General features: G+C 39.8%; 2 protein-coding genes across 3 annotated transcripts; both read left to right on the top strand.

Moving 5' to 3' along the window:
- Positions 1-706: 706 nt before the first annotated feature.
- On the top strand, positions 707-5,154 carry BRS3 (bombesin receptor subtype 3). The gene is made up of 3 exons (XM_027092470.1): positions 707-1,281; positions 2,860-3,211; positions 4,677-5,154. Exons 1-3 carry the CDS (start codon positions 848-850, stop codon positions 5,088-5,090), a joined length of 1,200 nt encoding a protein of 399 aa, XP_026948271.1. The 5' UTR covers positions 707-847; the 3' UTR covers positions 5,091-5,154.
- A 4,798-nt stretch (positions 5,155-9,952) lies between these two features.
- Positions 9,953-26,773, top strand: HTATSF1 (HIV-1 Tat specific factor 1). 2 transcript variants are annotated; one of them, XM_027092409.1, is made up of 10 exons: positions 9,955-10,329; positions 10,498-10,735; positions 12,429-12,609; positions 13,276-13,323; positions 13,794-13,948; positions 15,956-16,119; positions 17,473-17,572; positions 22,850-22,939; positions 23,868-24,005; positions 24,542-26,773. In XM_027092409.1, the coding sequence occupies exons 2-10, from the start codon at positions 10,553-10,555 to the stop codon at positions 25,781-25,783; spliced, it is 2,301 nt and encodes a 766-aa protein (XP_026948210.1). In that variant the 5' UTR covers positions 9,955-10,329; positions 10,498-10,552; the 3' UTR covers positions 25,784-26,773. The 2 variants fall into 2 exon arrangements, with proteins under 2 accessions (XP_026948211.1, XP_026948210.1); XM_027092410.1 differs by lacking the exon at positions 13,276-13,323 and having other exon boundaries at positions 9,953-10,329.
- Positions 26,774-27,525: the final 752 nt, after the last annotated feature.

The following is a 27,525-nucleotide window of genomic DNA, read 5'->3' as shown; positions in this document are numbered from 1 at the left end:
TGGAACAAGGCAGGTTCCTTTTAACCACTTCTAAAGGGAGAAACCCTAAATGGCATTTACAAAAATATGTGGCATTAAAACAGACGGTCAAACGGTAAAAGGGTGTTTTATTAGGACATTTAGAGACAAAGCAACTGGTGGTTTGCCTGGATTTTGCATCTCTTAAAGGTTGCTTTGATACTGTGCAGCAGAGCCCTGGTAATACGCAGGGTTGGGAATTACCATGTGTCAGAGCTGGGTGATAAGCCCAGGTCACCTGAATTATTCCTCTTTGGAAGTGACATCAGCCCTATCAAAATGTGAATGATTTGTTGCCTCAGCACCTCTCTGATATTAAATCTAGAGGAGTGGATTCAAGTTTGTGCTTCAGGGGACACACATGCTTATTTACCCTGTAAAAGAGAGTGCACTAGACCACCTTCTGATTGCAGAGAAATGGATGAAAATTGACAAAATCTGTACAGATCTTCGTGGTTAGACATGGAAACAGAGTGATTCTAATAAACAATAAGTATTGTTTAATAACATCTAGGTAGTCCATAAGATTCCCTAACAGGGAAGAACAAGCAACTGCAGAGCATTTCCCAAACCCCCCTCCTTCTGTCATGGAAACGCCGGTAAAAGTCCTCCACCTCCCACACTCCAGTGCCAGATCGGTAAGCATTTAGCCAAGCATGCTGGGAGACAAAGAACAACCGAAGGAAAGGAGTATCCGGGTGTCTTGGATTCGCTTTCCATTCTGCTCTGTTGCTCTACCATCTCGTAACTAGACGTAGGCATTGGACGTGACAATCAACTACATTTGAACTGAGCAGAAGAAATATTAAAGGCATAGGCTTCAGAAGAAATGTCTCAAAGGCAGCCTCAGTCACCTAATCAGACTTTAATTTCAACCACAAATGAAACAGAATCATCAAGCCCTGTCGTTCCTAATGATACCACAAATAAAGGAAGGACCGGTGACAACTCTCCAGGAATAGAAGCATTGTGTGCCATCTATATCACTTATGCTGTGATCATTTCAGTGGGCATACTTGGAAATGCTATTCTCATCAAAGTCTTTTTCAAGACCAAATCCATGCAAACAGTTCCCAATATTTTCATCACCAGCCTGGCTTTTGGAGATCTTTTACTTCTGCTAACTTGTGTGCCAGTCGATGCAACCCACTACCTTGCAGAAGGATGGCTGTTCGGAAGAATTGGATGTAAGGTGCTCTCTTTCATCCGGCTCACTTCTGTTGGTGTATCAGTGTTCACGTTAACAATTCTCAGTGCTGACAGGTGGGTTTCTTTTCTCAGTTATATTTGCCAGGATGTGAAATTAGGCGAAAAGAAAGGAAAGCTTGTACGGAGCGTTCACTGGCTACTATTCTGCTTTTCTCACACTCTGTAACCTGGATGTAAGATTGAAAAATCGGGGGGCATTTTAAATAAAAGTCGGTGTAAGAATGTTAAAATTCCTGTGTTAGCATCGGACGAGAGATTGAAATTGTGTGCTTCAGGGATCATTTAATTTCTTTGAAGTGTAATTGTTTGTTTGAAAGAATACTGAACGGTGTTTTCCCCCTCGGTTTATTAAGGCAAATTATTCCAGGTGTAAAAGAAAAACAATCCTTTCTTTATACATTAGTGCAGCCTAGTGGTGCAATATTGTCAACATTAAAACATCAACATAGGTGTGAAATTGACCACATACACATTACTGTCTACTGGAAGAATGGTAAAAAGATACATGCATCTAATTTATTTGAAATGCATCAAATTAATTAATGGCAAGAAAACGGTGAGGCTCTCAGCTTCCTGGTAACTCAGTGTAATGTCATCACTTAATTGTATTTGTTTATTTCTATAGGCGTTCAATGACATTCTCATTTCCAGACATAAATTAATCCCGGCTGACTTTTAGAGCTCTATGGATGGAGCGTGTGAGAACCTCTGGCAGCCAGGGTGTTTGGGCTCTGTTAGGATATTTTCAGTCTATGTACTGGGTCTTTCTGTGCCTATTGTAGAATGATAACTGTGAAAGCATGAAGAAAAATTAAGCCTCCAAATGTTAAAAGTGATGCTTTAAAAAGCCTGTAAGAAGCCTGTAAGTAATCAATGCCTGGCAGTACCAGAAGGAAAAGCTTCTTCGGATTCTGGAATCTGAGAGGAGGAAAAGCTTTCCCTGTGTCTTTTATGGAATTTTGCTTTGACTGGTTTTATATTCTGTTTGAAGGCAGATTTACTTAGAGGCTGTAGATTTTAAGGTGGATTTGTCAGAATAAGGAGGCATCTTTTCATGGGTACAGGGTTTCCGATTTCACCCTTGCCTTGCCCTAAATCTACCTACAGATTGGATCGGCTTGGGCACGAAATTAGCACTTATGAACAGGGAAGAAATTAACCCTCTCCTCTTTCCTGCATAAACTCATGGAATTCTTTTCTAGGAAGGTTGATGACTGCTCTCTCACAAGGAAAGGAGAATTAGGTTTAACATCAGTCACTTACATAAAAAGGAAGTCTTTTAGAACACAAGGTAATGCACAGGTAATGAATTACTCTCCATCACACACAAAATCGTGCCGAAAAATATTTATTTGCCCTAAGTAGAAGGTCTACAGGAAAATTATAAAAATTGCAAATCTGGAATATCTCATAACAGTGAATAAAGGAAAAAGTGATTAGCATCAATATAAAATACTGGGATGTATTATGCATATTTGAAATCATAACCAATTCCAGTTGGTTAATGTTGACTTGGCTATATACATATGGTATAAGAAGGTAGAACTGGATGACCACGGAGATCACTTCTAACTTTAAGATCCTGTAATTTTGATATTGATTTTTCCCTTTGCTATGATTATGTGTTTCTAGATACAAGGCAGTTGTGAAGCCCTTGGAGCGTCAGCCCCCCAATGCCATCCTGAAGACCTGCGCCAAAGCTGGCTGCATCTGGATCGTGTCTATGATCATTGCTCTACCAGAGGCTATATTTTCAAATGTATATACTTTTCGAGATCCGCACAAAAATATGACCTTTGAATCGTGTGCCTCTTATCCTGTTTCTGAGAGGCTCCTGCAGGAGATACATTCTCTGCTGTGCTTCTTAGTGTTCTACATTATTCCACTTTCGATTATCTCTGTCTATTACTCTTTGATTGCTAGGACTCTTTACAAAAGCACCTTGAACATACCTACTGAGGAACAAAGCCATGCCCGCAAGCAGGTATGTATTAATCAGGACTCACACATGAATTTAGAAGGGAAATGCCTCCTTTTGCACCCCTGAGCAATAAATACTTTAGCAGTATCGTATTTTTGTTATGGTCATGGGCTGTGGAGTCTGTCAGACCCAAGATTTAATTCCATACCAGCTGGGCAATCTTGAGTAAGTTACTTAACATCTCTGAGCCTCACTTTCCTCATGTATAAAATGAAAATGAGGTCTGGATGATATATATGAAACGCTTAGCATAGTTCCTGCTGCATAGTAAACATTCAATAAGTGGTAGGACTACTATTATTAGAAAGGGAGCAGCTCAAGTTTGGGATCAAAAATCACCCCACAGGATAGTGAGAAACATCACACAAGGTGAGACTATAAAGAGAAGCATCTTTTGTTTAGAAAAACACAGGATGGTAGAACTGGCAAGAAGCCATAACATTATTCAATGCAAACCACTTACACACAGATCAGCAGACTGGGCAGAGGGGTTGTCTCGAGGGATGCAGCGCCAATGGCAAGAGAACACAGTGATTCACAGAAGCTTGATTAAGACCATTGCAAGACCCAGGTGTGCTCTCCTCTCATAAATATGAACAGAATAAAAAGAATATTGGCAAAACATCGTTCCATTTGATTAAAAAAAAAACCAACAGGATTTCTATCTTTCTTGGGCGGGAGGAGATGATTCCATTTACCTCTTAACCAGTATGTGCAGAGCTCAGCGCTTTTTTTTTGGAGCTAGTACATTCAGTTGCTTCAACAGTGGTGGTCAGGAGGCTAAAGTTGCGTTTTAATGCCCATGTGAACAGTTATCTTTGCTCTATCTGTGACTACAGGCAATGTTTTCACTTAATCTGGTTCATTTCTCTTATTAAGAGGTGCAGGTAGGATTATTTTCATACATGAAGGGTGGCACATTGATTTTTATTCCTTTGACTATATAGTTAGAATTCCTATATGTTAACAACAATTTTTGGTACCAATTTAGCAACTTTCATAAACCCCAGAAGACTATTCTAACCTAGTCAGCCTCTGCTGGTGCAGTGAAAGCAGGTTTGCATAGCATCTATTTCTTAATTAAATTAAATTTTCGATAATTCCACAACACTGCTTGAGATAATTAGAGACACCCTAGAGTATCTCAAAACCAGGGATGGGAGTCTCTGAATTAGAGCTAATCAGAGACCAAGATCACGGGTTACCATGTCAATTAACTTGCTGTATTCTCTAGCCACGGGCTGACTTCCTTTACCTGCACGTTCAAAGGGACACCAGCCTGTGAACTGTAAATTTCTATGTAAATCTAGAGAATAGCTTTTTTAAATCTCTGCCAGCTAAATGTTTTTGATTGGGTTTTCGGTTGTTTTTGTTTTTTGTTGTTGTTTTGTTTTGTTTGTTTTGTTTGGGTTTTTGTTTTGTTTTGTTTTCCTGGTTGTTGTTTTTGCCATTTTTCTTCCCCCTATAGATTGAATCCCGAAAGCGAATTGCCAAAACGGTGCTGGTGCTGGTGGCTCTGTTTGCTCTCTGCTGGTTGCCGAATCACCTCCTGTACCTCTACCACTCATTCACTTCTCAAACCTACGTGGACCCCTCTGCCATTCACTTCATTGTCACCATTTTCTCTCGGGTTCTGGCTTTCAGCAATTCTTGTGTAAACCCCTTTGCTCTTTACTGGCTGAGCAAGACGTTCCAGCAGCATTTTAAAGCTCAGTTATTCTGTTGCAAGGCAGAGCTGCCTGACCCTCCTGCTGCCGATACCCCTCTTGACAACCTGGCCGTGATGGGAAGGGTCCGGGGTGCTGCAAGCACTCAGGTGTCTGAAATTAGTGTGTCCGTGTTTGCTGGCTGTACTGTGAAGAAGGAAGATGACAGAGCCTAGCTTTTCAATTAAAAATAGTATTTCTCCTCCCAGCGTGTGTATTCGACTCTGAGCTGTGTGTAGGTGTATGGTGTCAGGATTTTTTGTTGCTTGAGAATTGTGCTGAAATCTTAGGAGGGAAGGATCAGACAAACCATGATTTTCTTCAATCTACAAGCATTAACGAACATTATTGGGCTTTCTAAATAAAATGGAGCCCCACTAGGCATAGAAAGACATATCTGCGTATGTCAGTGGGTCCTATGAGAGGTTGAATAGGAGGTGAAGTGAAATAAACAAGATGACACTTAAAAATCTAGTATGTTAGACGCAAGAGGGAAGAGACGTGGGAACATATGTATACGTATAGCTGATTCACTTTGTTATAAAGCAGAAACTAACACACCATTGTAAAGCAATTATACTCCAATGAAGATGTTAAAAAAAATTAGGCCTATGAATAAAGAACTTCCCTAAAAAAAAAAATCTAATATGTTTCCATCACATCTCTGATGCTTATAATTTCACATATACTCCTGTGATTTGCATAAGACTGTGTTTATTATGCGATGTAAATCTACAGATTATACTTTGCATATGAAAAGGGGCTCAAAGAGAGGTAAAACATCTCTTCTGCAGTTTTCTTGAAAAACAAAGTCCTAAAAAAAAACCTTCCCAGGGTTTGTTTTTGACTGCCCTTTTCCATTAATCTCTATTCCATTAGAACTAAAGCTATGCAATGACAACGTCTTGGGGTCAGTGAGCATAGAGTACCGAGTAAGGATCGGGGGCAAGGTGTTTGCCTTACTAGGTCAGCACTTACTGACTTAAGGTAGTTCTGGAGTTACAACTCCCATTGATTGATAATTGGGCAAAGTTATCTTTCACACATATTGTGAAGAACTTGCCTTCTTCATAGGCAGAATAAGTGGCCATGTTTATGGTGTCATTTGAGGGCTCCAAAGAAGGACCTCTGTCAAAAAACCTGTGAGCCTGCCAGTGTCTGAAATCCTTCCTTGAAGGAAATTCATTTCTTTCTGGTAAGCAGTGCCCTCTTTCTAAAAAATGCAGAAGTACCACATGAGATCCCTAACACCTGGGTGTGCAGTTATTGTCAGATCATCTTCCTGCTTGACTACCTTAAACCTGATGTGTGTCTAAATCCTGTAAGAGTATGACCTAATTAATCTCTGCCCTTGGAAATCAGAGGATTTTCTATCCTCTGCTCCTACTTGCTAACGCTATAAGCTTGCTAATAAATATTATTTCAAACAACTGTTGTCAATAGACGTGTCAGATTTAGATTTATGGTTTCAGAAAATGTTTTCTTGGGGGCAAATTAAAGCATATGTTTGGCACTATCGCTAGTTAAATTTGAATTTTCAAAAACTTGATTTTGGGGTGTGCTTTTGGTAGTTTTGAGCTTTCTTTAAATGGCTTGTGTAATTGTGAACTTTTGCTTAAAGATGTGGCTTGAAAAGGGGATATATATTAACACTAGACTTTACATTTAAGTAAAATTGGCTTACTTAAAGTGGGGGGGGGGTGTTAGAATTGTATTAGTATTGCTTTGGGTTGGATGTTGTAACAAGGGGAGAAAAATAAATATGAAATAAAGTTTTAAATGACTGTGTAACTTTATATTCTAAAAATACTTCTGACAGAATATCACTGAGAACCTATTTTAACTCCAAAATGTATTTTCAAGTGCCAAATTCCAAAATATTTTACTATTTTCCTTACTCTGGGTAAAAATTACATCCTTATTCTCCTAAGCATAACATTTTAGAAATAACTTGATAAAAGTACCAGATTACAAAAGCTAAGTGATCTTTTTTTTTTTTTTTTTTTTGCTGTTCGCGGGCCTGTCACCGCTGTGGCCTCTCCCGCTGCGGAGCACAGGCTCCGGACGCGCAGGCCCAGCGGCCACGGCCCACGGGCCCAGCCGCTCTGTGGCATGTGGGATCCTCCCGGACACGGGCACGAACCCGCGTCCCCTGCATCGGCAGGTGGACTCTCAACCACTGCGCCACCAGGGAAGCCCCTAAGCGAGCTTTTCAGCAGTTGACAAAACTAGAGCTCCGAGAAGTTTGATTTTCTTCATTCTCAGTAATCCCTGGGTGACTTAGGGATCTGATATAAAATAAATCCCTGAATGGCTGTATAGGGCATCAGCCTCCCATCCAGAATTAGGGAATTGGGATTAAAATTCATGGCTTTGCTTTGATTTTTTTTGGAGTGGGTGGTCTTTTTTTTCACAGATTATCCTTGTCAGAGCTAAACTTACAAGTAGGCCCCAATATCCACAATTTTTCTCACACTGACTATTGTGTGCAGAAATGTTACTACATTTCACTTTTTTGGAGAGGGTCCTAAATGGGGGCATGGGGGAACACATGAAAAACAAATTTTGTATACTTCTCAATTTTGCTGAGGGCCTGCCTTGACCCAAGACTTAGAATAATGGACCATAATAATATAATATGCTACAAAGCAGGAAAACAAAGTCACAAACTTAGGTAAGTCTTTGTCATTGAAGTTGATAGTATTACAAAACATTTAATACTGGTATACCTACTGACAATAGCAAATTTGGGTTTAAAGAATTTCTGCAGTTATTACCATCTTAAGTCAGGGATCCATCAATTTTTTTTGTCAAAAGGAGTTACTTTCATTTCCACTAAGTCTTGAGATTACAGGAAGTGGGGACAGGAAAATTCCCGAACAGAGTGAGCCTGAATGGGCCATTAAAAAAAATCTACTTTGGTATAGTTCAGTAGTTTTCCAGAAAGACTTCCTCAGCCAGGTAGATGACTTCTCTGTCCAGGCAGTCTCTGCTTTTGTAGGTTAATGAATTTTTATCCACCAAGAAGTCGGTGGCCTATTAGGCCAGGAGTACAGCACAGATCACCCCTCACAGAGAAGAACGAAGATGATGATCAGGGAGAAGCCGGCTGTCTGGGTTTTGTCTTCCTGGGTCCAGCAGCCCCTTGTGCAGCCCATCCATATTCCATTCCTGGAGTTTCAGGAGCTACCCCCATCCTTATAATAACAAAGGACCCCCCTTTTTGCTTGTTAACTTGAGTGTTTCTTGCAAAAAATCTTGGAAATAAAAACAGGTTATAGGGACTTCCCTGGTGGCGCAGTGGTTAGGAATCCACCTGGCAATGCAGGGGACACGGGTTCGAGCCCTGATCCTGGAAGATCCCACATGCCGCAGAGCAACTAAGCCTGTGCGCCACAACTACTGAAGCTGGTGCCCCTAGAGCCCGTGCTCTGCAACAAGAGAAGCCACCGCAGTGAGAAGCCCGCGCACCGCAACGAAGAGTAGCCCCCGCTTGACGCAACTAGAGAAAGCCCGCTCACAGCAACGAAGACCCAACACAGCCAAAGATAAATAAATAAAATAAATTTATATATAAAAAAAGAACAGGTTATAAAGAGATACTTCCAGATTACCTCAGTTCCTAGGGATTTAATTCTAGGAATCCACAAGGAAATAAGAACAGGAACCAGGCCTCATAGAGACAAAAGTATTGCTTAAAAAAAAAGAAAAAACTGGGAATTCCCTGGCGGTCCAGTAGTTAAGGACTCCACACTTCCACTGCAGGGGGCACGGGTTTGATTCCTGGTCGGGGAAGTAAGAGCCTGCATGCCGTGGGGCACAGCCAAAAAAATTAAATTAAATTAAATTAAAATAAAAAACACAAAACTGTCAGGGCCAGTGGCCAAGTAGAATGCCATTGTAGGTACAAGCATGCTTAGGTCCCAACTCCACTGCTCCACTATTACGGTGACTCAATGACCCTCTGTCACTGCCTCAGCTTCTCCTCTCACCCCTGAAGAACTTCTCCACACAAGGCCTCTGTTCTGCTTACTACCTTCCCTGTGTGGGCCTCCCTGCTTCTGGGTTACTCTGACCATGTCCCTGTCTGTTCCATACTCAACCCTCTTTCTGGGAGAGGCTTATTGGCTCAGTGAATCAAATTCAGTCTAGAATGCGGGGCTACCCTACCAGGTCACCTCACAGGCCTCTGGGTAGCCCATGACTGGGTCATATGGGAAGTAACCTTTTTGGCCACCTGCTAAGAGGGGCCTGTGGAGAGAGCAGGCACTCAGTGTTACGTGCAGCAGGGCTGCGTAGCATATTATCACCTATGCTGTGAACTCACTCAGGAATGAAATGGGAGCCCAATGAACACATTGCTGAAAACAGCTGTACACTATTTTTGAATCCTGGGAGAAATATTTAGCAATGCTTAAATGAGCCTAATAAAACTCATGTTATCTATATTATAAAAATGCACGCAAGTCCTATTGCGTGCATGTTTTTTTCTAAGAGAGCAAAAAACGACGTTAGTGGGGGCAGTAAAGGTGGCGTGCACACTGGACGTTAAAAGTTTTAGGTTTGGAGCTTGAGCACGTCTGAATCACGGAGTACAAGGGGCAGGCAATTGCTGCCCTTCCTTTCCAGAGACATCTCCAGCCTGAGGAAGGTACCGGAGAGATAAAGGAGGGAGCAGAGGCTTGGAAAGAAGGTTGGTCCTTCCACCCATCGTTCGTTCATTCATTCATTCACTCACCACACACGCACTAGACACCAGACCCTGTACTAGGAACTCGGGCTAACCAGAGCCAGCGCCTCTCCCAGTGAAATCGTAACGAAACAAACCAAAGACTCGTTTCCTACGCGGAGGAGGAGCCTCCGGGCGAAGGAGGGGCGCCTTTCTCTCGCACTGAAACCTGTCCCGCCCGCCCTGTCCACTCCCCCAAGATGGCGGCCGCCCCGACGCCTACTCCGGAGCCGGCCGAGGGGGAACCTTCCCACGCCTTCGGCTACCGCCTCGTCCCGGCCCCTCCCGGCCCACCGGGGACCCAGCGGAGTCAAACGGCCCCGAGGCGCCTCGCCAGGAAGTCCCAGCTGGGCATCACCGCCCGGCAGCAGAGCTGACCCCCGAGCCCCGCCCCCGAGCCCCGCCCCCCGAGCCCCACGCCGCCTGCCCGCGTCGGCGCCTGTTGACGCCACTGGGGGCGTGTCTGCGGGACCCGCGACGTCGCGACGCGTCAACAATGGCGACTGCGTCAACAATGGCGACTGCGTCAGCGTGAGCGGGCCTCCGTTGTCAAGCGGTTTCCAGACGTTGTGGCGGGACCCGCCGTCGTCTTAGAATCGGCCGCCGGGGAGCACAGAGCACCTTGTGCCCGCTCCCGCCGCGTTGTGGCTCGAGTGGCGGTGTCAAGATCCAGCGGGGCGAGCTAGGTGGGCGGCTGGGCCGGGAGCAGCGGCGCCTGCGCGCGGTGGGCGGGGGGGCGGTGCGGCTGGCGAGCGGCCCTGACTTCCCGGGGGCTGCTGGGGCGCCGCGGGGAGGCGGGCGGGGGGGGGCGCGGGCTGAGCACGGCCAGCCTCCCTTTCTCTGTTCCCCTCCAGCGTCACTTCGGCCTCTTCGCTCTCCCGGACACTGCACCTGGGCTAAGTCGGCAACATGAGCAACAACTTGGATGAGAACGACGAGTTTGATGAGCAGTTGCGAATGCAAAAATTGTACGGAGGCTCTGAGGACGGCGACACCGAGAAAGATCCCGGTGGAGAAAACGATTCTTTCCAGCAGCAGCCGACTGACACCCCATACGAGTGGGACCTGGATAAGAAGGCTTGGTTCCCCAAGGTAAAAGTGGCACGGGCGCCGATGCGCAGCGGGCCCGCCTGGCCAGCCTCGCGGGGCGCTCCTTTCACGTTTTCTTTGCTGAGGTCCTGGGTTAGAGCCCCTCTGGATAGTGACGTTTCTTTTTGTTGTGTCTGTAGCAGAACCGACGTGTAAAGGAACGGAAATCTTTAGGGAGATGGCTTCAATGTAATTTAATTATTAAGCCTTTTCCATGCCTAATAAATTTTATCTATGAAGGTTACAGTTGGTGACTGCTTTTTATTGCAAAGAGGAAAAACACCAAGAGCAAATTCAGTCGATGTTAATCTCACGTAGTCTCAATCTTACTTATCCTAGGAATTCAGATGTTTAGCTGATGTGCTATGTGCAAAATTCAGCTTCTTGATTTGAAAAATTGATAAATTGATAATTCTTTACTGATTGAACTTTGCACCTCTTTTTACTTTCCTACTAAATTTTGTGCCTAGACACGTATGTTTGAACCATATTACCACGGGAATATGACAAGAGGTGCACAGAATATGGATGGAAAAGATCTGAGCATATTTATTTAGAGTACTTGGAAATTGTGAGGTATTCTATTTTAGCTTGAAAGTAAAATGACTGATGTTAAACTTGGCTCGAAACTTTTTGGTCAAAGTACCCTGTTAATCAAAGTCTCACGGTATGGGTGGAAAAAAAGGATACTTATCACACACTAATAGACTTGCAAGCCAGTAATACAAACTGTGTCTCCATTGTGTAATTTGAGTGTGATTTTTTAATTATTTATTTCACCTTTTTTCTTTCCCACTTTGTATTTGTGTGTATGTTCCAATCCCTCTGAATTGTTAAACTTACTATTTCACTTGGCTGCTGGTGGTGCCAGCTAGAGTGCATATTTGGTTTCTTCAGCCTTCGGAGTACTTTAACAATCGTCTGACAATGGATTAATTTGTGGCTCTATCTTTTTATGTTATGGAAGCCCATACCTCTTCAAACTTCAAGTTTTACATTTTCCTCATTCCAGTGTGTGCCTTTCATTGATTGGTATGAAGATATAACTATATTTCTTTTGTTGTGCAATTGTGTTTTTTCCCTAAGAGCCAGGAGGATAGATGTGAGTTGGGATTTGTTCTTGATTTGTTCTGACATTAAATGATAATGTGATTTAATTAGTGACGGTGTTAAAATAGCATTTAATTTTATAATTGTTAGCCCCATTCTTTACACACCAAATCAGAGTTCTCCTTTTTGTGTTCTCTGCCTACAGGTATTTAAATATTTAGAGTACATATACTTTTGTTCATCCATATAGTAAAAGAAAATTTGATCCTGTTGTTAGATTGTTAGTTGACTGTTGGTTTTATTCTGTTTATTGTTATCTGATACTTCCTTTGTTATATTTATTTGTAGCCTTAGTCAAGTAGACTGCAGAGATAGTAATTTACAAATGAAACAACTAGAAAAGGTGCCAACTTAAAATGCCTTTAATAGTATCTCAGACTTTTGTGCTGATAATCCAAGTACCCATGTCTTAATTTTTTATTATTTTGTGTGCAGTTTTCTAGATAAGGTGACTGCTCTTGCATTTACACAGAAACACTTGTATGTTAAGTTGTATAACTGAATATGCTGTTATTTAACACTGTAAACTTTTTGCATGAGGAAATCATTTTTGAATTTATGTATGTGTGCTGAATTTCTTGTTTAGATCACTGAAGATTTTATTGCTACATATCAGGCCAGTTATGGCTTTTCTAACGATGGTGCGTCTAGCTCTACTGCGAATGTCCAAGATGTCAGTGCTAGGACTGCAGAGGAACCTCCGCAAAGAAAATCCCCCGAACCCAGTGATACCAAAAAGAGGGGAGAAAAGAGAAAGGGTGAATCAGGCAAGTGGATTTAGTTTTCAAACATGAGTGAAAAAATTAAAAATATGAGTGTGTGTGTGTATATATAGTTACTTTTTGGAGAATTATAAAATAGCTTTGACAGAATCATAAGATGGGTTTTTTAAATATTATTATTTGGGTTCATATGTTGGCTCTCTCACTAACCTGTGGGCATCCAGTGGGCTCTTTCAATTCAGTTCAGTTCTCAGTTTCTTCCTTTGCAAAATAGAGCTGTCATTAGGAGATTATCTAAAGTTCTGTTTGTAAGGTGATTTTTTTTTTGTACTTTTTGAGTTTAATTAAACTCAAGAAGTCAATTTTGCTTCAGCTTGGCCAGGTCTAACACAGTAGATTGGAGTCAGAAGCAACTTACACCAAGGCCTAAAGTCAGTGCAAGGGTGAGGTTTTTTAAAGGTAGTATCAGATTCATAAAGAACCAAGATAAACTAGCCATCTTTTTTCAGACTGGGCTCTGAAACAAATTACTTGTCCAAAGATCCAAATACTTTGAAAGCTGGACAGTGATTTGATTTAATCTGTCTTGTTCTAAGGGTAAGAAAAAGTTTCTAGAAGTTTTGAGAAACTGCCACACTGTCAGGATTTCATAATGGGACTCTTACCTTTTCTGGCATGTGTTTTATTTATTTATTCGATTTTGATTTTTAGGATGGTTTCATGTTGAAGAAGGCAGAAACACAAATGTGTATGTTTCTGGTATGTATACCTTTTTAACCACATTTAGAGTAGAAAATATTTGATTTTGAGATTTTTCACATAGTGATTTTTAGTTTTCAGTTTCTCTAAATTCTATTTTGTATCATTGTGTCATTATTTGTTCAGCCATTTACGTGAGTGAGGAATATGTTGTTTTTTTATGACACTGAGAAAAATTAAGTGTATGTAACTTTGTGTGCCATCCTTTCTGTCTGCTTTAGGTAACTCACAGCTGTTTGCCCCTTCAGATTCATTGATACAAGGCCTAAGCAAAGCATGATTTTAATGTATATTTGAATACATTAAAACATGACATTTCCTCAACGTCTATAGATGTGAGATTTTTACATACTTTTAGAAAATCAAAATTGCACTCATCCAAGTTATGGATTTCGAATTGGTAGAATCCCTAAGTAATGCTCACTTTTGTTTTAGATGCCTTTATAATTTTTTTCCCCCTAACGTCACAGGTTTGCCTCCAGATATTACAGTGGATGAATTTATACAGCTCATGTCCAAGTTTGGCATTATTATGAGAGATCCTCAAACAGAAGAATTTAAGGTCAAGCTTTACAAAGATAATCAAGGAAATCTTAAAGGAGATGGACTTTGCTGTTATTTGAAGGTTAGTTATGTGGTCAAGTAAGTTTCTCCTATCTCCGTTTCTTTTTTTTTTTTTCATTTTCCTATCTCCATTTTTAACTCGGGAACCAGGGCTATAATTTTGTATAGATGATAACCAAGAGTGAGAGCTATTCAAAACAGGATGTGAAGAAAACTTGTTTCATGTTGTGCTTGTGTGTATCACATTGGTAAGGTTATTCACTTGCTCTTGTAAGAAAATACGTTATCAGGTCAAGGTATTATGTAAGTCATATGACCGAGGTACTTCTCTTGTCTTAAAAAAATTCTTGCTGCAAAGATCTCTTTAGGAGTGTATGCATATAATCAATGCAGAACACATTCTAAAAATCCACAGAGAAAAGAAAGCCAGTAACATTTTATTTGCCCATTGGAATGAATTAGACCAGGGTTTGGCAAACTTCAGCCTACTGCCTGTCTTTGTAAATGAAGTTTTATTGTAACCGGGCCACATTGATTCATTTACACATTTGTCTGTACCTCCTTTCACATTTCAGCAGCAGAGTTGAGTGGTTGCAACACAGACCACAGGGCCCACACAGCCTAAAATATTTACTCACTAGCCCTTTACAAAAGTTTTCTGACCCCGAATTAGACCATAAAGGTGATAACTTATGCTGACTGCTTCAAAATATATTTTGAATGAGAGAGAAGAGAGAGTGGTATTAACAGACATTTGCAGAACTTTATTTATTCATGATACCATAAATGGCATGGGGGGAAGCTCAGTGCCAAAGGCAGCCATCATTTTTGGAACACCTGTCCCCTTAGGAGCATGTGTTATGCATTGCTGCACGGTACAAAAGAAATGGGCACAATGATGGTGTGTACGTGTGTCATGGAACCTGAAAATAATTACAAAGCAAAATCAAAGTGATGAAACAACAGTACCAACATCACAAGTGTGTTGCAAGTGTACAACATTTCAGTGTAATCAGAGGGCGGGTAAGATTAAGTTGACAAGCTTTGGGGGAGATAGGTTTTTGACCTGGTTCTTGAACATGATGAGATCACACATGAGTACGACCATTATAGGAAGATATTTATGTAATTTTCAAATGTAAGGAGATTGAATGCTTTATAAGTTCTTCAAGGATTACTAAAAATCTGTGAACAGATTCTTAGGGGGGTTGATTGGGTTGTAAAATTTTGAAGAGAAAAATGGGGTTTTGACAAACTTGATATGTCAAATTTATGACCCATAAAAATGCAAGATTGCCAAACCAGTAAATTGAGTTCCAGAAGAATATAGTTAATTGTTCCGGGATCCATATTTGATGGCGTGGCTGAGTTCAGTTGTCCTTTTGAGTTCTCCTCAGGTCCTCAGATCTTTGAATCTGTGTAGAGCTGACAATTGCCCCCTTTGTATAGGACCCAGAATCCACAAGTGTGTGTAATGTTCAAGCTATCAGATAAGCATCTTGTTCCCAGTATATCACAGACCTACATTTTAATTGGTGAACACAAAAGATTAAAGGCTGACTATGCTATTCCCAGTTTCTTGAGTCATCTAGTCTTTTAAGTAGGAAACTTTTAGAATTTTAAAACTGGAATGCACCTTGGAAATCACACAGGTCTATTTACCTCATTGTATAGAGGAGAAATTGAGATTCCAGGAGGCAAAAATACTATTCCAGTAATGGTAGAACTTATTGAGTACCTACTGCATGCCAGTCACTATCCTTTATGTGCCTTGTTTCATTTAAATTTGTCAAGAACCCTGCAAAGAAGGCATTTCCATTCCCATTTTACAGATGAAGAAATTGGGGCTCAGGGAGCTTGAATAACTTGCCTAGGTTCACATAACTGGTTGGGGACAGCTATGTCTTAAGTACACATTTTCCGATACGTGTTCTGTAGTTCTTTTTTCCCATGTAGGTAGTTACATTTAAATCTTTATTTTATGTATAGTCATCATTCATCTAAAACACTCCTGCTGAAGTTTCATTTCAGTGTGTGACTGACTGTAACTTGCTTTCCCTTTACAAAGAGAGAATCTGTGGATCTTGCATTAAAACTTTTGGATGACGATGAAATTAGAGGCTACAAATTACATGTGGAGGTGGCAAAGTTTCAACTGAAAGGGGAATATGACGCCTCAAAGAAGAAAAAGAAGTGCAAAGACTACAAGAAAAAGCTGTCTATGCAACAAAAGTTTGTGTTGTTTTTTTTTCCATTTTGAAAGATTTTGTATAAATATCCTAGAGTATACTTTTGGTAATAACCACCTAGTTTTTTTTCTTAACGTCTTTATTGGAGTATAATTTCTTTACAATGGTGTGTTAGTTTCTGCAGTATAACAAAGTGAATCAGCTATACGTATACATATATCCCCATATCCCCTCCCTCTTGCGTCTCTCTCCCACCCTCCCGATAACCACCTAGTTTTGTTCCATCAAGTATGCCTACAGATTATTTTTAAAGAATTTTATTTGCTATACACCTGAAACTAACACAACACTGTAAATCAACTATCCTCCAATATAAAATAAAAATTAAAAAAAAATTTCATTAGATCATCGGAAACCCTCAGTAATCTGCGTAATAGGATGATTTGGCAGTGGTGGTGTTTTGTTTTCTGGGGTATTCATTTTTAATATAACATGGGCTTAAATGAAATAAGAAAGCCATCTCTACAGAAAATGTTGAACATCAGATTAAGTAAGATGGTTTAGGTTTATATACTGGAGCCATTAGTTCATTTTTCATGTGGCTAGAATCAGCTACACCAGGAGCTAAATTTTTACATACAGGTTTGTTAGTAGGAGTTAGAAATTAGAAATGATAGGTTTTATCATTTTATCATGTACTGTGTGGTTGTGTGTAGTATATACAAGTCATCAAGTTTCTATTATTCCCTTTATTTAATGTCTTTTGAAATATGCTGGTATTAAGAAATGAGTCAAAATGATAAGTACTTTTATCAGAGTGAATTCTAATAACACTTCTAACACTATGCTTAAACTAATGATAAAATGATCAAAGAAGCATTTAGTTCTGATGTCTATAGTTTTTACAGGAATCGTTAAAATAGATACCTAAAATTTTTATAAACAAATCAGTAAGATTTTAAGATAGTAACAAAGAGTGAGTAGTTTTACATATTTTAATGCAGTTTGTTCTTTATAATCGTAAAATACCTAAAAACCAATACAATTTGAACATTTTCTTGGCCTCAGTGTCTCTTCCTAGATAGTCATAGATACTAAATAATTAGCAATTTTTCAGAAGTCTCATTGGAATGTTTGTAACCAGCCAGCAGTTCTGAAAAATATATATATATTCTGGGGATTTCAGATACTGGGTCCCTCTTTCACCTGCCCATTATTTTGATTCAGAAAGTTGTAACGGAGCTGTGACTAAAATACACATTGTTGTTTTGGAATCAGATAATTATCACTATTTAAGTGCTCAATAAAGGGTTATTTAACTGCTCTTTTTTTTTTTTTCGCTCTGACAAGTCTGAAACAAAATTCACAGCTTCTTGTTCCCGCTTTGTCGCATTAGGCAGTTGGATTGGAGACCTGAGAAAAGAGCTGGCCCGTCCCGACTGCGCCACGAGCGAGTTGTCATCATCAGAAATATGTTTCATCCTATAGATTTTGAGGTAGGAAGCAGTGTTCTTACTGATAGAAACATAGATGTGCTTTCTTTCAAGGGAGCCCAAAGTTTGCCTCACCCCATCTTTCTCATGTCACATCCTGCACGTTCATCTAGTCTTCAGGATCGGAAGATGATACCAAGAATCAACTGAAGGTTTCAGATTTTCCCAGGTTTAACCCAGCGTTCTTTTAATCGTATCGCAGGTAAACCTGTCTAATACCTGTACCGTGGCCCCAAACAGCAGCTACTTGGTATGGGAAATGATTAAAAATATAAACTTTAAAAGGTTTATGGGAGTCGCTTGTGGATTTTGAGTGCAGTTCAACATTGCAGGCTGATTTTGGTGGGGAGGACCAGTTTCACACTTGGAATTGAAAACTTCACTTTAGTGCTAAAAGTTTGATCCTTAAAAAACCTTAGGTTAATGAAATACAGCCCCTGACATTTGAGTAGCGAAGGTTGTTTTTTTAGGACCTAATCTTTACAAAACTCTTTAGTGGCTATTAAGAGGACTTTGTAATAATTGGTGTCCATGTAAGATTCTAGGAACAGCAAATAAAAGTGAATAAAGGAGGAAGAGCTACTAGAGAGGTTTAAGGAATATTAATTACCATCAGGGTACCTTGTGTTACGTTCTGCCTCTTGTCCTTATCTCTGTGTTTTGGCCTAGACCGATGGGATCGTTCATGGAAGAAGAATTCTTTATTCTCTGCCTGACTTCTGAAATTAATGATAACAAATTACACATAAGAAAAAAATGTTCATAATGTAAAATTTCAGATGGTTTACAAATGATCTAGTTGCGCCCAAGGCCCACTCTTGTTCCTTTTGTGCAGTTAAGCGGATTTAGAATGACAGTGTCATTTTACCCCCCTTAGAGAGGACACCAGAATTGTCTGTTGAACTCCATCTCTGCAGATAGTGATGTGATAGGGTTTACCATGCACCTGTAGAGTCTGTGTCTTTTGAGGTCATAGGGAAGATACCTGTGGACTATTTATACTGTTTGGTGTCTTCTCTTCTGACTAGAATCCTGAAGCATCTTGAAATACGGCAGAGCTGCTTTAGAGTTGCAGTGATAATGAAACATGTTTAAAAAATACACATATATACATGCACACTAGATGCTTTTTGAAATGCTATCCCTGCCAGGTGGGACTTTGAAAGGCATGCATAGATGGATCATGGTGTCTAGTCTACTGGGTACAACTCCAGAATTTCCTGTGATTCACCTACATTTTATTTCCCTGGTAGATAATTGGTTTTTTAATTAGGTGACCTATTACTTTCTGTGACTTGAGATCCTTGATTCACAACATTCCATACTCCTAACACTTGGACATGAATATAAATGCAAACTTAATTCATTAAGTATCTGGGCCCTGTGCAAGTTGAAGTGTATTGTGCAATTGCCTTTACGTGTTTCCGCCTCCTGCCTTTGCTCGTTGAGACCCTAATTTAAGTCTAGCTATCACCCTGGGCACACTTAATTTTTCCTAGCTTAACAAATATTCTTTCCTCCAAAAAGCCGCATTTATTCTTCCTTGACTTCCCACGAATTTCCTCCAGTGGATATTTTTAAAGATAAAAGTTTCATGCTTGTAAATTCTTGATAGCTTAAAGAAAAAAAACCTTTATTGGTTTAATATAAACTTTGGAGTTATAGAACCTTTATATTAACCCTGTTTTATTTTATTCATAGCATTTATTATTATCTGAAATAACTGGATCTTCTCCGTTAGAATGTGAGCTCCATGAAAGCTGGGGCTCTTGTCTACCTGGTTTGCTATTATATGCCCGGTGCTTAGAATCATGATTGGCACATAGTAGGCCCTCAGTATTTATAGGAAGAAAAAGTGAGAGAATGATTGAATGAAACCCTTTTTACTCACAAGGCAGAGTGTTTTCATCCACTCAAGGAAGAAAACATTTTCTCTTTAGCATCTTTGCAAATGAAGGAAAGTTTTCAGACGGCTGCACCACAGGGGCTGGGAGCACAGAGATGGGCTTCAGAGTTCACGGGCAGAGAAACCCTTGATGCTGTCCTTGTTTGCCCATCTGACTGGTCTTGTGTGGTCTGACGAGTTTGATGAGAGCCTGTCAGAAGTCTTGATTTTTTGCTCAGTGTCTCATGGGCCTGAATGTAAAAGTGCATCACTGTAGCAGACTGTCCAGTATGCTAGACTCTAGCCACATGTGGTTAAATTTAAATTAACTGAAGTGAAATAAAATGAAAATTTAATTCCTTAGGTGTATTAGCCACGTGTGGCTAGTAGCTACCATATTGGATAATGGAGTATTCACTTCTGTGAACACAGAAAGTTCTGTTGGGCAACGCTGGTGTAGACATTATATAACTCTGGATAGAGGTGTTCAACTGGAAAACTGCTTTCACTGGACGTTTTTGGGGAGTGTTTGATTTGTCCAGAGATTCCATATGAATCTAAAGAACAGATCAGCATTGAGGTTTGTAGTAGAAGACAAAAACTGAATTGTCAGGTAACCAGGGTGTCAGAAAGAAATCAGATTTTGTGGGGTGGAATACAGGCACACCTTGTTTCACTGTGCTTCGCTTAATTGCGCTTTGCAGATACTGCTTTTTTTTTATTTTTACAAATTGAAGTTTTTGTAGCAACCCTGCATGGAGCAAGTCTGTCAGTGCCATTTTTCCAATAGCATTTGCTCACTTCATTTCTCTGTGTCACTTTTTTGGTAATTGTCCCAGTAGTTTAAACATTTTCATTATTATTATATTTGTTATGGTGATTTGTGATCAGTGATCTTTATTACTGTGACAACTCGCTGAAGGCTCAGATGATGGTTAGCATTTTTTAGCAAAGTATTTTTTAATTAAGGCATGTCTTTTTTAAATACAATGCTATCACACACTTAAGAGACTACAGTATAGTGTAAACATAGCAGGAAAACCAAAAAATTTCGTGTGACTTGCTTTATTGTAATATTTGCTTTATTGCGCTGGTCTGGAACCGAACATGCAATATCTCTGAGGTATACCTGTATATGTTTATTCCAGACAATTGACTAGTGTTAGAACCAAAATACCTAGAAATACCCTTTGGTATCAGGGTGAACAGTGAAGGCTAATATTTTAAATGTAACTTTAAGGGGTTTTCAGTATTTAATTCAAAGCCTTGTTTAAAAAATTCATGCCAAAAAAAAAAAAAAAAAAAAAATTCATGCCTGGCAAATTTGAATACCAAGAGGTGAAGAACCAAAAGTCAGATGCAAAGGTAGGTTTCTCATTGTGTATACTAGCGCTGTCCAATAGAGGTGTAATGTGAGCCACATGTGTAATTTAAATTTTTCTAGCAGCCACAATACAAAAACAACATGAAACGGGGTAAATTAATTTTAATGGTGAATTTTATCTAACCCAATATATCCACAGTATTATAATTTCAACATGTAACATAAAAATGTTAATAAGCTATGTTACATTGAAGTTTTTTCCTCCTTTGGTACTAAATTTTCAAAATCTGGTGTTTATTTCACACCTGCAGCACACCTCAATTTGGACTAGCCACATTTCAAGTGCTCGGTAGCCATGTGTGGTTAGTGGCTACTATCTTGGACAGTGTAGGTTTAGCTTGGAAAAGAATGAGAAATACGGTTTATTTCTGGGAAAACAAAACACCACCCTGGAAAAACATTATAAGTGTTGACTGCGGAAAGTTTCAGCGTTTCAGTCTGAGTTTAGTCTCAGGTCTGTTGCTTGCAAAGTGTTGTCTTTAGAAAATTTTCATGCTTAGCTAGGTTAAAGATATTTTTCCCAGGGGAGAGGGTTATTATCTTTAAGCCTCATGATACTATATAACAGTGAAGATATATTTGTTTTTCAAGCTGGTAAACATGAAAACAGAGGTCTGGGAAGTCCTTGGCTGAAATTTGATATTCTTGTAGGAAAGGCACTGAGACTTTGATAAAGAAATAAAAATGGTAATTCACCCCTCCCCCTACAGTGGAATCATGCTTAAATTTGTTAAATATTTTGAAACAGTTATTGTTTGTTTTTAATATAACCCTGATTTCCCTTGGTAGATAAAATGGAGTTATTAGGAACAATTTATCAAACTCCGAAAAAGCTTTTATTGATTATTCATTGCGTGAAAGACTGCACTGTGTTCTGTAAGGTATTCAAAATTCAGTCAAAGGAGATTCCTGCCTGCGGAAAGCTCACAGTCTGATAGGAGCTACCCCCACACATATACCCCCGTAAAAGCCACCATATGACTTTACCACCGGAGCACATGGAGTTTACGCTCCATCCCCATTCCTCTCAGGCCTGAGAATTTTCTATAAAGCAAATTGGCACATTCTCCACAGTTAGATCTTAGAAGTGGGAGAAATCCAGGGTCCTGCCGGCTGTGCTCTTAGAAGCTTAAGATTTATAGGATTTGATAGCTTTTATTTTAAATTTGATTTCAGTAACTGCCTACCAGTTGTTTATTTTTGCCTTTTGACAAAACTTTAGGAAGGAGAAGCCACTTCTCATGTTTTGCTGTTCTCTTTAGTTGGTGAGGAACATACAAACCTGTGAGATAGACAAATTCATATGTTTCCTAAAAAGTGTAAGTCTGCTTCATTAGAAATTTGTAGGTAGGATATCCTCGTTTATATTTGTATGTAGTTGAAATTCAAGTTGATGACGTAACATTTTATGAGCCTTTTTCATGCATTGGGACTTGGAGGCAAGATGAACAGGAACCCTTATGGGGGAGGTTTACACTGTGAGTTAAAATAGAATCGTGGAAGCACAAAGAATAATCTTAAAACACTTAGTCAATGAAAGGGATATATGTCTTCCCGTTACAACATTTCTGTAAATAGGAATCTATGCAAAACACAAAATAAAGTTTCCTCATCGGTACAGTCATCGTGATGCCGGTGCAGAACATAGGAATTAGCAGTCTCTGACTTAATATGTGCCACAGGACTTCACCTGCTTCAGCTGCTGTTATTTGTGATTTCCAGTGACACTTCCCTTCCCTCTCCTTTGCCACTGCACACCCCTAGTGCTGCGTACCATACTTGCCCATTCCCCATCTTAAAGCAGGGCAGACCTATAGTAGTAGCAGCAGCTGTGGTAGTCTAACTTCATTTTTAACTTTGATTTTTTTTAATTTTGTAGACTGCAGACAAACAACTAACCTTAAGCAAAACCTTTTTTTATTTGTTGGTTCGTCAAAGTAGGAAATTTGATTCTCAGGGTTTATAGTTAAAGAAGGGGGCAAGCCCATTTTAATCAAGTGTGTTTTTGCAGGATGATCCACTGGTGCTGAACGAGATCAGAGAAGACCTTCGGGTGGAATGTTCGAAGTTTGGACAAGTTAGGAGGCTCCTCCTCTTTGATGTAAGTTCATGGCTTGGACAAATGATTTCTAAAGCAATTTTCTTCCATTTTAATAAGTTATTACCAAATATCAGTATGCCTCCAAATTCTACATAAATGTTTTTATGTAGTAGGTCTGCTGTCTAGTGGTAGTCATCTGTAAGCAGTATTAGATAGCATAATAGATGAACATGGATTGCAAGCGAAGGCTTTGATAGACGTGATATCCCTTGGTTATTTTCCTTTATCATCACTCTAGAGTTTATGATCAGGTGAAAAAAAAGTATGAGAGACATGTATGAGGCCTTATGGTTCCCTATTTGGCCACATCTCCCCCTCTTTCTGAATTATTTCTTCTTCCATATTTGGAGAAGAACAATCGAGAAAAATACTCTCCTGTATGTTCCCCTTTTCACCTTTTTTTTACATCCAGAATCAACACATAATAATTAAAAGAGTCCCCATTTATCGATTGCATACTACAGCTGCTTTACATGTTATCTCATTAAGTCCTCCAAATCCTCTGAGGTAGGTAGGCGCTATTTTACCCACTTTATTTAGTTAGCCATTTTACAGATGAGCAAGTTTCGAGATTGAGCACCTTGCCCAAGGCCATTCAGCTGGTAAGCAGCAGAGCCAGGATTTAATCCCAGGGCTATTCAACTTCAGAGTCCACATTCTTAACAGCCGTACTGTTCTGCATCTCATTACAGTGTTATCAGCAGGAACATTTCCAAGGATATCATGCTTGGTTTTTGCTAGACAATGTTAAGCTGAAGAAGCAGCTAGCTGCGTGTTACTGGCTGCAGTAAAAAGGAAGAAAGACTTCATACGTAAAATCTTTAGCTCAAATGACCAGAAGGAACACTACTTCCTTACTTTGTCAAATGTATATGTTTTACTTTAAATGTTCTCATTCATTCCTTCTTTTTCTTCCTTGTCTTTCTAGAGACACCCTGATGGTGTGGCCTCTGTGTCCTTTAGGGATCCGGAGGAAGCTGATTATTGTATTCAGACCCTCAATGGAAGGTGGTTTGGTGGCCGTCAAATCACTGCCCAAGTGTGGGATGGGACTACAGATTATCAGGTGAGTTCTGCAACTGTCAAGGGCACATGAGTTGTTTCATTACCAACAAATACTGATCTAGCAGTTTTTCACATAAGTTTTAAGTTCTGTTTAATCTGTTTAACAGTACTTCTTTTAAATAATCCTTTATATTCAGAGTACGGAAAGAAAAATGTTTCAGTCTTTCAGTTTATAAGTCTGAAATCAGTTTATAAGTCTTGAGGCTTGCTCAGGATAGCAATAAGAGAAGAACAAATTAAAGCGCTTCTCTTCCTTTCTGTCTTGTAAAGTACAGACAGTTCAATTATTAACTTTTTAATTGATGAGACATTTCTGCAGTGCTGTGGTATTAGGCGTTCATGTAAATGATCTTAAGGTCAACTCTAGTAAATCAAGATGTAAAGTGTTGGAAACTGAAGATAGGGAATTGCTTTAATTTCCTAAAAGTGATACCTTATAAAATCAGAGTACTTCCGGCGATATTAGAAATGTTCAGAGACGCTGTTACTCCTTTTGGCCTAAAACATATTTTAACGGCACTTTCCATGTGTACACAGGTGGAGGAGACCACGAGAGAAAGGGAGGAAAGGCTGAGAGGATGGGAGGTTTTCCTCAACACTCCCGAAGCCAACAGAGGCCTTCAGCGTTCAGATTCCGTCTGGGCTCCAGAAAGGGTGGGGCCTTCTAGAATGAGGCATTTTTCAGAGCACCCTTGCACATCTCAAACGAATGTTCAAGAAGCCGCGACTGAAATGGCATTTGAAGAACCTATAGATGAAAAGAAGTTTGAAAAAACAGAAGATGGGGGAGAAGTTGAAGAAGCTGCTTCTGAAAAAGATGCTAAAGAAAGTGGCCCTGAAAAAGAGGCTGAAAAAGGCTGTCCCCAAAAAGAATCTGAAGAGAGCTGCCTCAAAAGAGAGTTTGAGGAAGGCTGTCCCAAAAGAGCGCGTGAAGAAGACTTCCCCGACAGAGAGTCCGGAGAACGCAGCCCCGAGAAAGAGCATGAAGAGGGTAGTCCTAAAAAAGAGTCGAAAGAGAATGGTGCAGAAAGAGAGCCCAAAAAGAAGAGACTCAAAACAGATCCTGATGAGAACAGCCTTGAGCAGGAGCCTGAGGAGGAGGCCAGCCCCCAGAAGGCGGCTGAAGATGGCAGCTCAGAACAAGGGTCTGAAGAGTGCTCGGAAAAGCAGTTTGAAGACGACTCCGAAAAAGAGTTAGAAGAAAACGGCCTTGAGAAAGGTTTTGAGGAAGAGGGCTCAGAGAAGGAACTTAATGAAAACATTCTTGAGAAAGAGGTAGAAGAAAATAACTCTGAAAAATCAGAATTCGAAGATGACAGCTCTGGGAAAATGTTTGATGAAGAAGGCTCTGAGAAGGAGTTTGACGAAGAGTCAGATGAGAAGGAAGAAGAGGAAGATGTGTATGAAAAAGTATTTGACGACGAGTCGGATGAAAAAGAGGACAAAGAAGTTGCAGAAGAAAAGGGACTGGAAGATGTGGTTGAAAAGGACAAAGAAGACGATGCAGATGAAAAGGTGTTTGAAGATTCAGATGGAAAAGAAGACGAGGAAGATGCAGATGTAAAGGAAGATGAAGACACAGATGAAAAGATGTTCGAAGATGATGATTCCAACGAGAAGTTGTTTGATGACGATGCCAGTGACAATTTGTTTGAAGATTCCGATGAGAGAGGGACTGTGGGTGATTCAGGGAATGTTAAGGAGGAAGGGCCCCTGTCCACAGGCAGCAGCTTTGTCCTCAGTAGTGATGACGACGACGAAGACGATGATGACGTTTAATCCCTTAAACTTGCTTTGTAGGGTGATTCCTCCATCTCCGTTTGCCTCTGCTCCAGGGTAATTACTAGTAGTGTTACATGAACGTGTGCATAGAGGTAGGATGCCCTCAGATCAATGCAGTGAAGTGTTCGTGATTATCTGTACTGGCCGATTTTAAATATATGTGAACAAGTCAACTGGATTCTTGTCTTTTGTCATATTGGTTAAGTGCATGCAGAATAATATTTTTTAAAATATTCTGATTGAAGTTTGTGATATTCAGAAATTAAAAATAAGTTGTTAATATGCAGAAACAGAAAATTAGACCTGAGTTAAATTGCATTTTTCATTCTTGCTATTGCTTTATTCATACTAAGGTTTGGTTTTTCTAAGGACCTGAAAAATCCCTGTAGGAGTCTCCTTGCTTCAGCTTATGATGTTACCACTGATGTCCCCATTTCCCCTCTCTAAACCAAAACATGTTACTAAAACTTATGAAGTAAAGAACACTTCGGAGTTTTTCCCTGCCCGGTCCTCGCAAGTTACTTTTATTTTTCTTTTCTACCCTCTTGCCATAAAAATTGAGTCTTAAACGTGCAAAAGTAAACTTCCCAAGGTCCACAGCTTCCATTATTGAAAATACAGAGGAAATCAGAATTCTCCCGTGTACTGTTTGGGCCCCTCTAGAAGCTGATTAAAGTTACAGGACCTTTACCCAGAAAAATCTATGCATGCACTACACAATCTTTTGTATACAGTTTGGGGTGGTTCATGGATCCCCTGGAGTTTAAGAACGTTTGTCATGCATATTTCAGATGTTTGCTTTTGATTTTGTTCTAGAATCATGGTATCTAGTATCTGCTAAGTTGTGTAGTCCCAATAAAAATTTGGGTCTTTCTTGACTGTGCTTTCCGAATTCAGTATTGGTGAATTGACTTCTGATGTAGCATTAAGAAGTTATTCTCATAAATTAGAAGAATTAAAATAAACTGCATTGGTGCTTTCTCATTATACCGTCTGTCAGTGTAATCATTACCCTCTATAGACAGAAAAGAGTTCTTATACTTCAGGACAGCTTTCTGAGAATGTTTTAGTTGATGTCTGGGATCCATTAGAAATCTTTAGGCTTTTCACCAGGGATAAATCAGTAAAAGAGGTGAAGAAAGTTAAACATAGAAAAACTGCAAACCAAAACTGTTCCCTTTGAAGATAAGCCAGAAGCATTTAAACACTGTATTTATTGTGTTTTACTACAATTTATTGTAATTTGTTGGCAAATTGGTTTTCTAAACAAAAGGGTAAGAATGCTTAATCTTCCATACACAGTGGTTGGAACACATAACTACAACATAAATTAGCTCCAAGCCTGTCAGAAGGAGGCCGTTTTCAGTCTAACTTCTTTTCCCCTGCTCATTAGTTTGGTTGATATCAAGTACTCATGCTCTTTTCATATAAACACCCTGGAGCAAAAGTCACAAACAGCTGTAAAATGGTAAATAATTTACAAGGTGATATTGATGAACAGACGTTAAGAGTCATGAAACACCTGTTTTCTAAGCAATCAGGTTTTATCGGTCCTGAAAATGGAATTTATGGTGGAGCAACAATACATCTTGTTATCAAAAGAAAATTGAAATGTACGGGTGGATTGTAAGCACAGCAATGCTCAGCAATTACCCGACAGTTTCTAAGGAGTAATGCTCCTTAAGACTATATATATAAATTTCAAATAATGTATTCAACCCTGAGTGTATGAACCAGAA

The sequence above is a fragment of the Aethalodelphis obliquidens genome, unplaced genomic scaffold, assembly GCF_003676395.1.
Source record: "Aethalodelphis obliquidens isolate GAN/ISIS:26980383/991018 unplaced genomic scaffold, ASM367639v1 scaffold78, whole genome shotgun sequence".
Taxonomy (NCBI): Eukaryota; Metazoa; Chordata; class Mammalia; order Artiodactyla; family Delphinidae; genus Aethalodelphis; species Aethalodelphis obliquidens.
The sequence above is the reverse complement of the archived record's forward strand: the minus strand, read 5'-3'. Positions and strand labels throughout refer to the sequence as shown.

Coding starts and splice junctions, on each gene's coding strand:
- HTATSF1 (XM_027092409.1), top strand. CDS start 10,553: ATGAGCAACAACTTGGATGAGAACGACGAGTTTGATGAGCAGTTGCGA. Junction 13,949..15,955: donor GACTTTGCTGTTATTTGAAG/GTTAGTTATGTG, acceptor CCCTTTACAAAG/AGAGAATCTGTGGATCTTGC. Junction 17,573..22,849: donor TTCATCCTATAGATTTTGAG/GTAGGAAGCAGT, acceptor GTGTTTTTGCAG/GATGATCCACTGGTGCTGAA.
- BRS3 (XM_027092470.1), top strand. CDS start 848: ATGTCTCAAAGGCAGCCTCAGTCACCTAATCAGACTTTAATTTCAACC. Junction 1,282..2,859: donor ACAATTCTCAGTGCTGACAG/GTGGGTTTCTTT, acceptor ATGTGTTTCTAG/ATACAAGGCAGTTGTGAAGC. Junction 3,212..4,676: donor AAAGCCATGCCCGCAAGCAG/GTATGTATTAAT, acceptor TTCCCCCTATAG/ATTGAATCCCGAAAGCGAAT.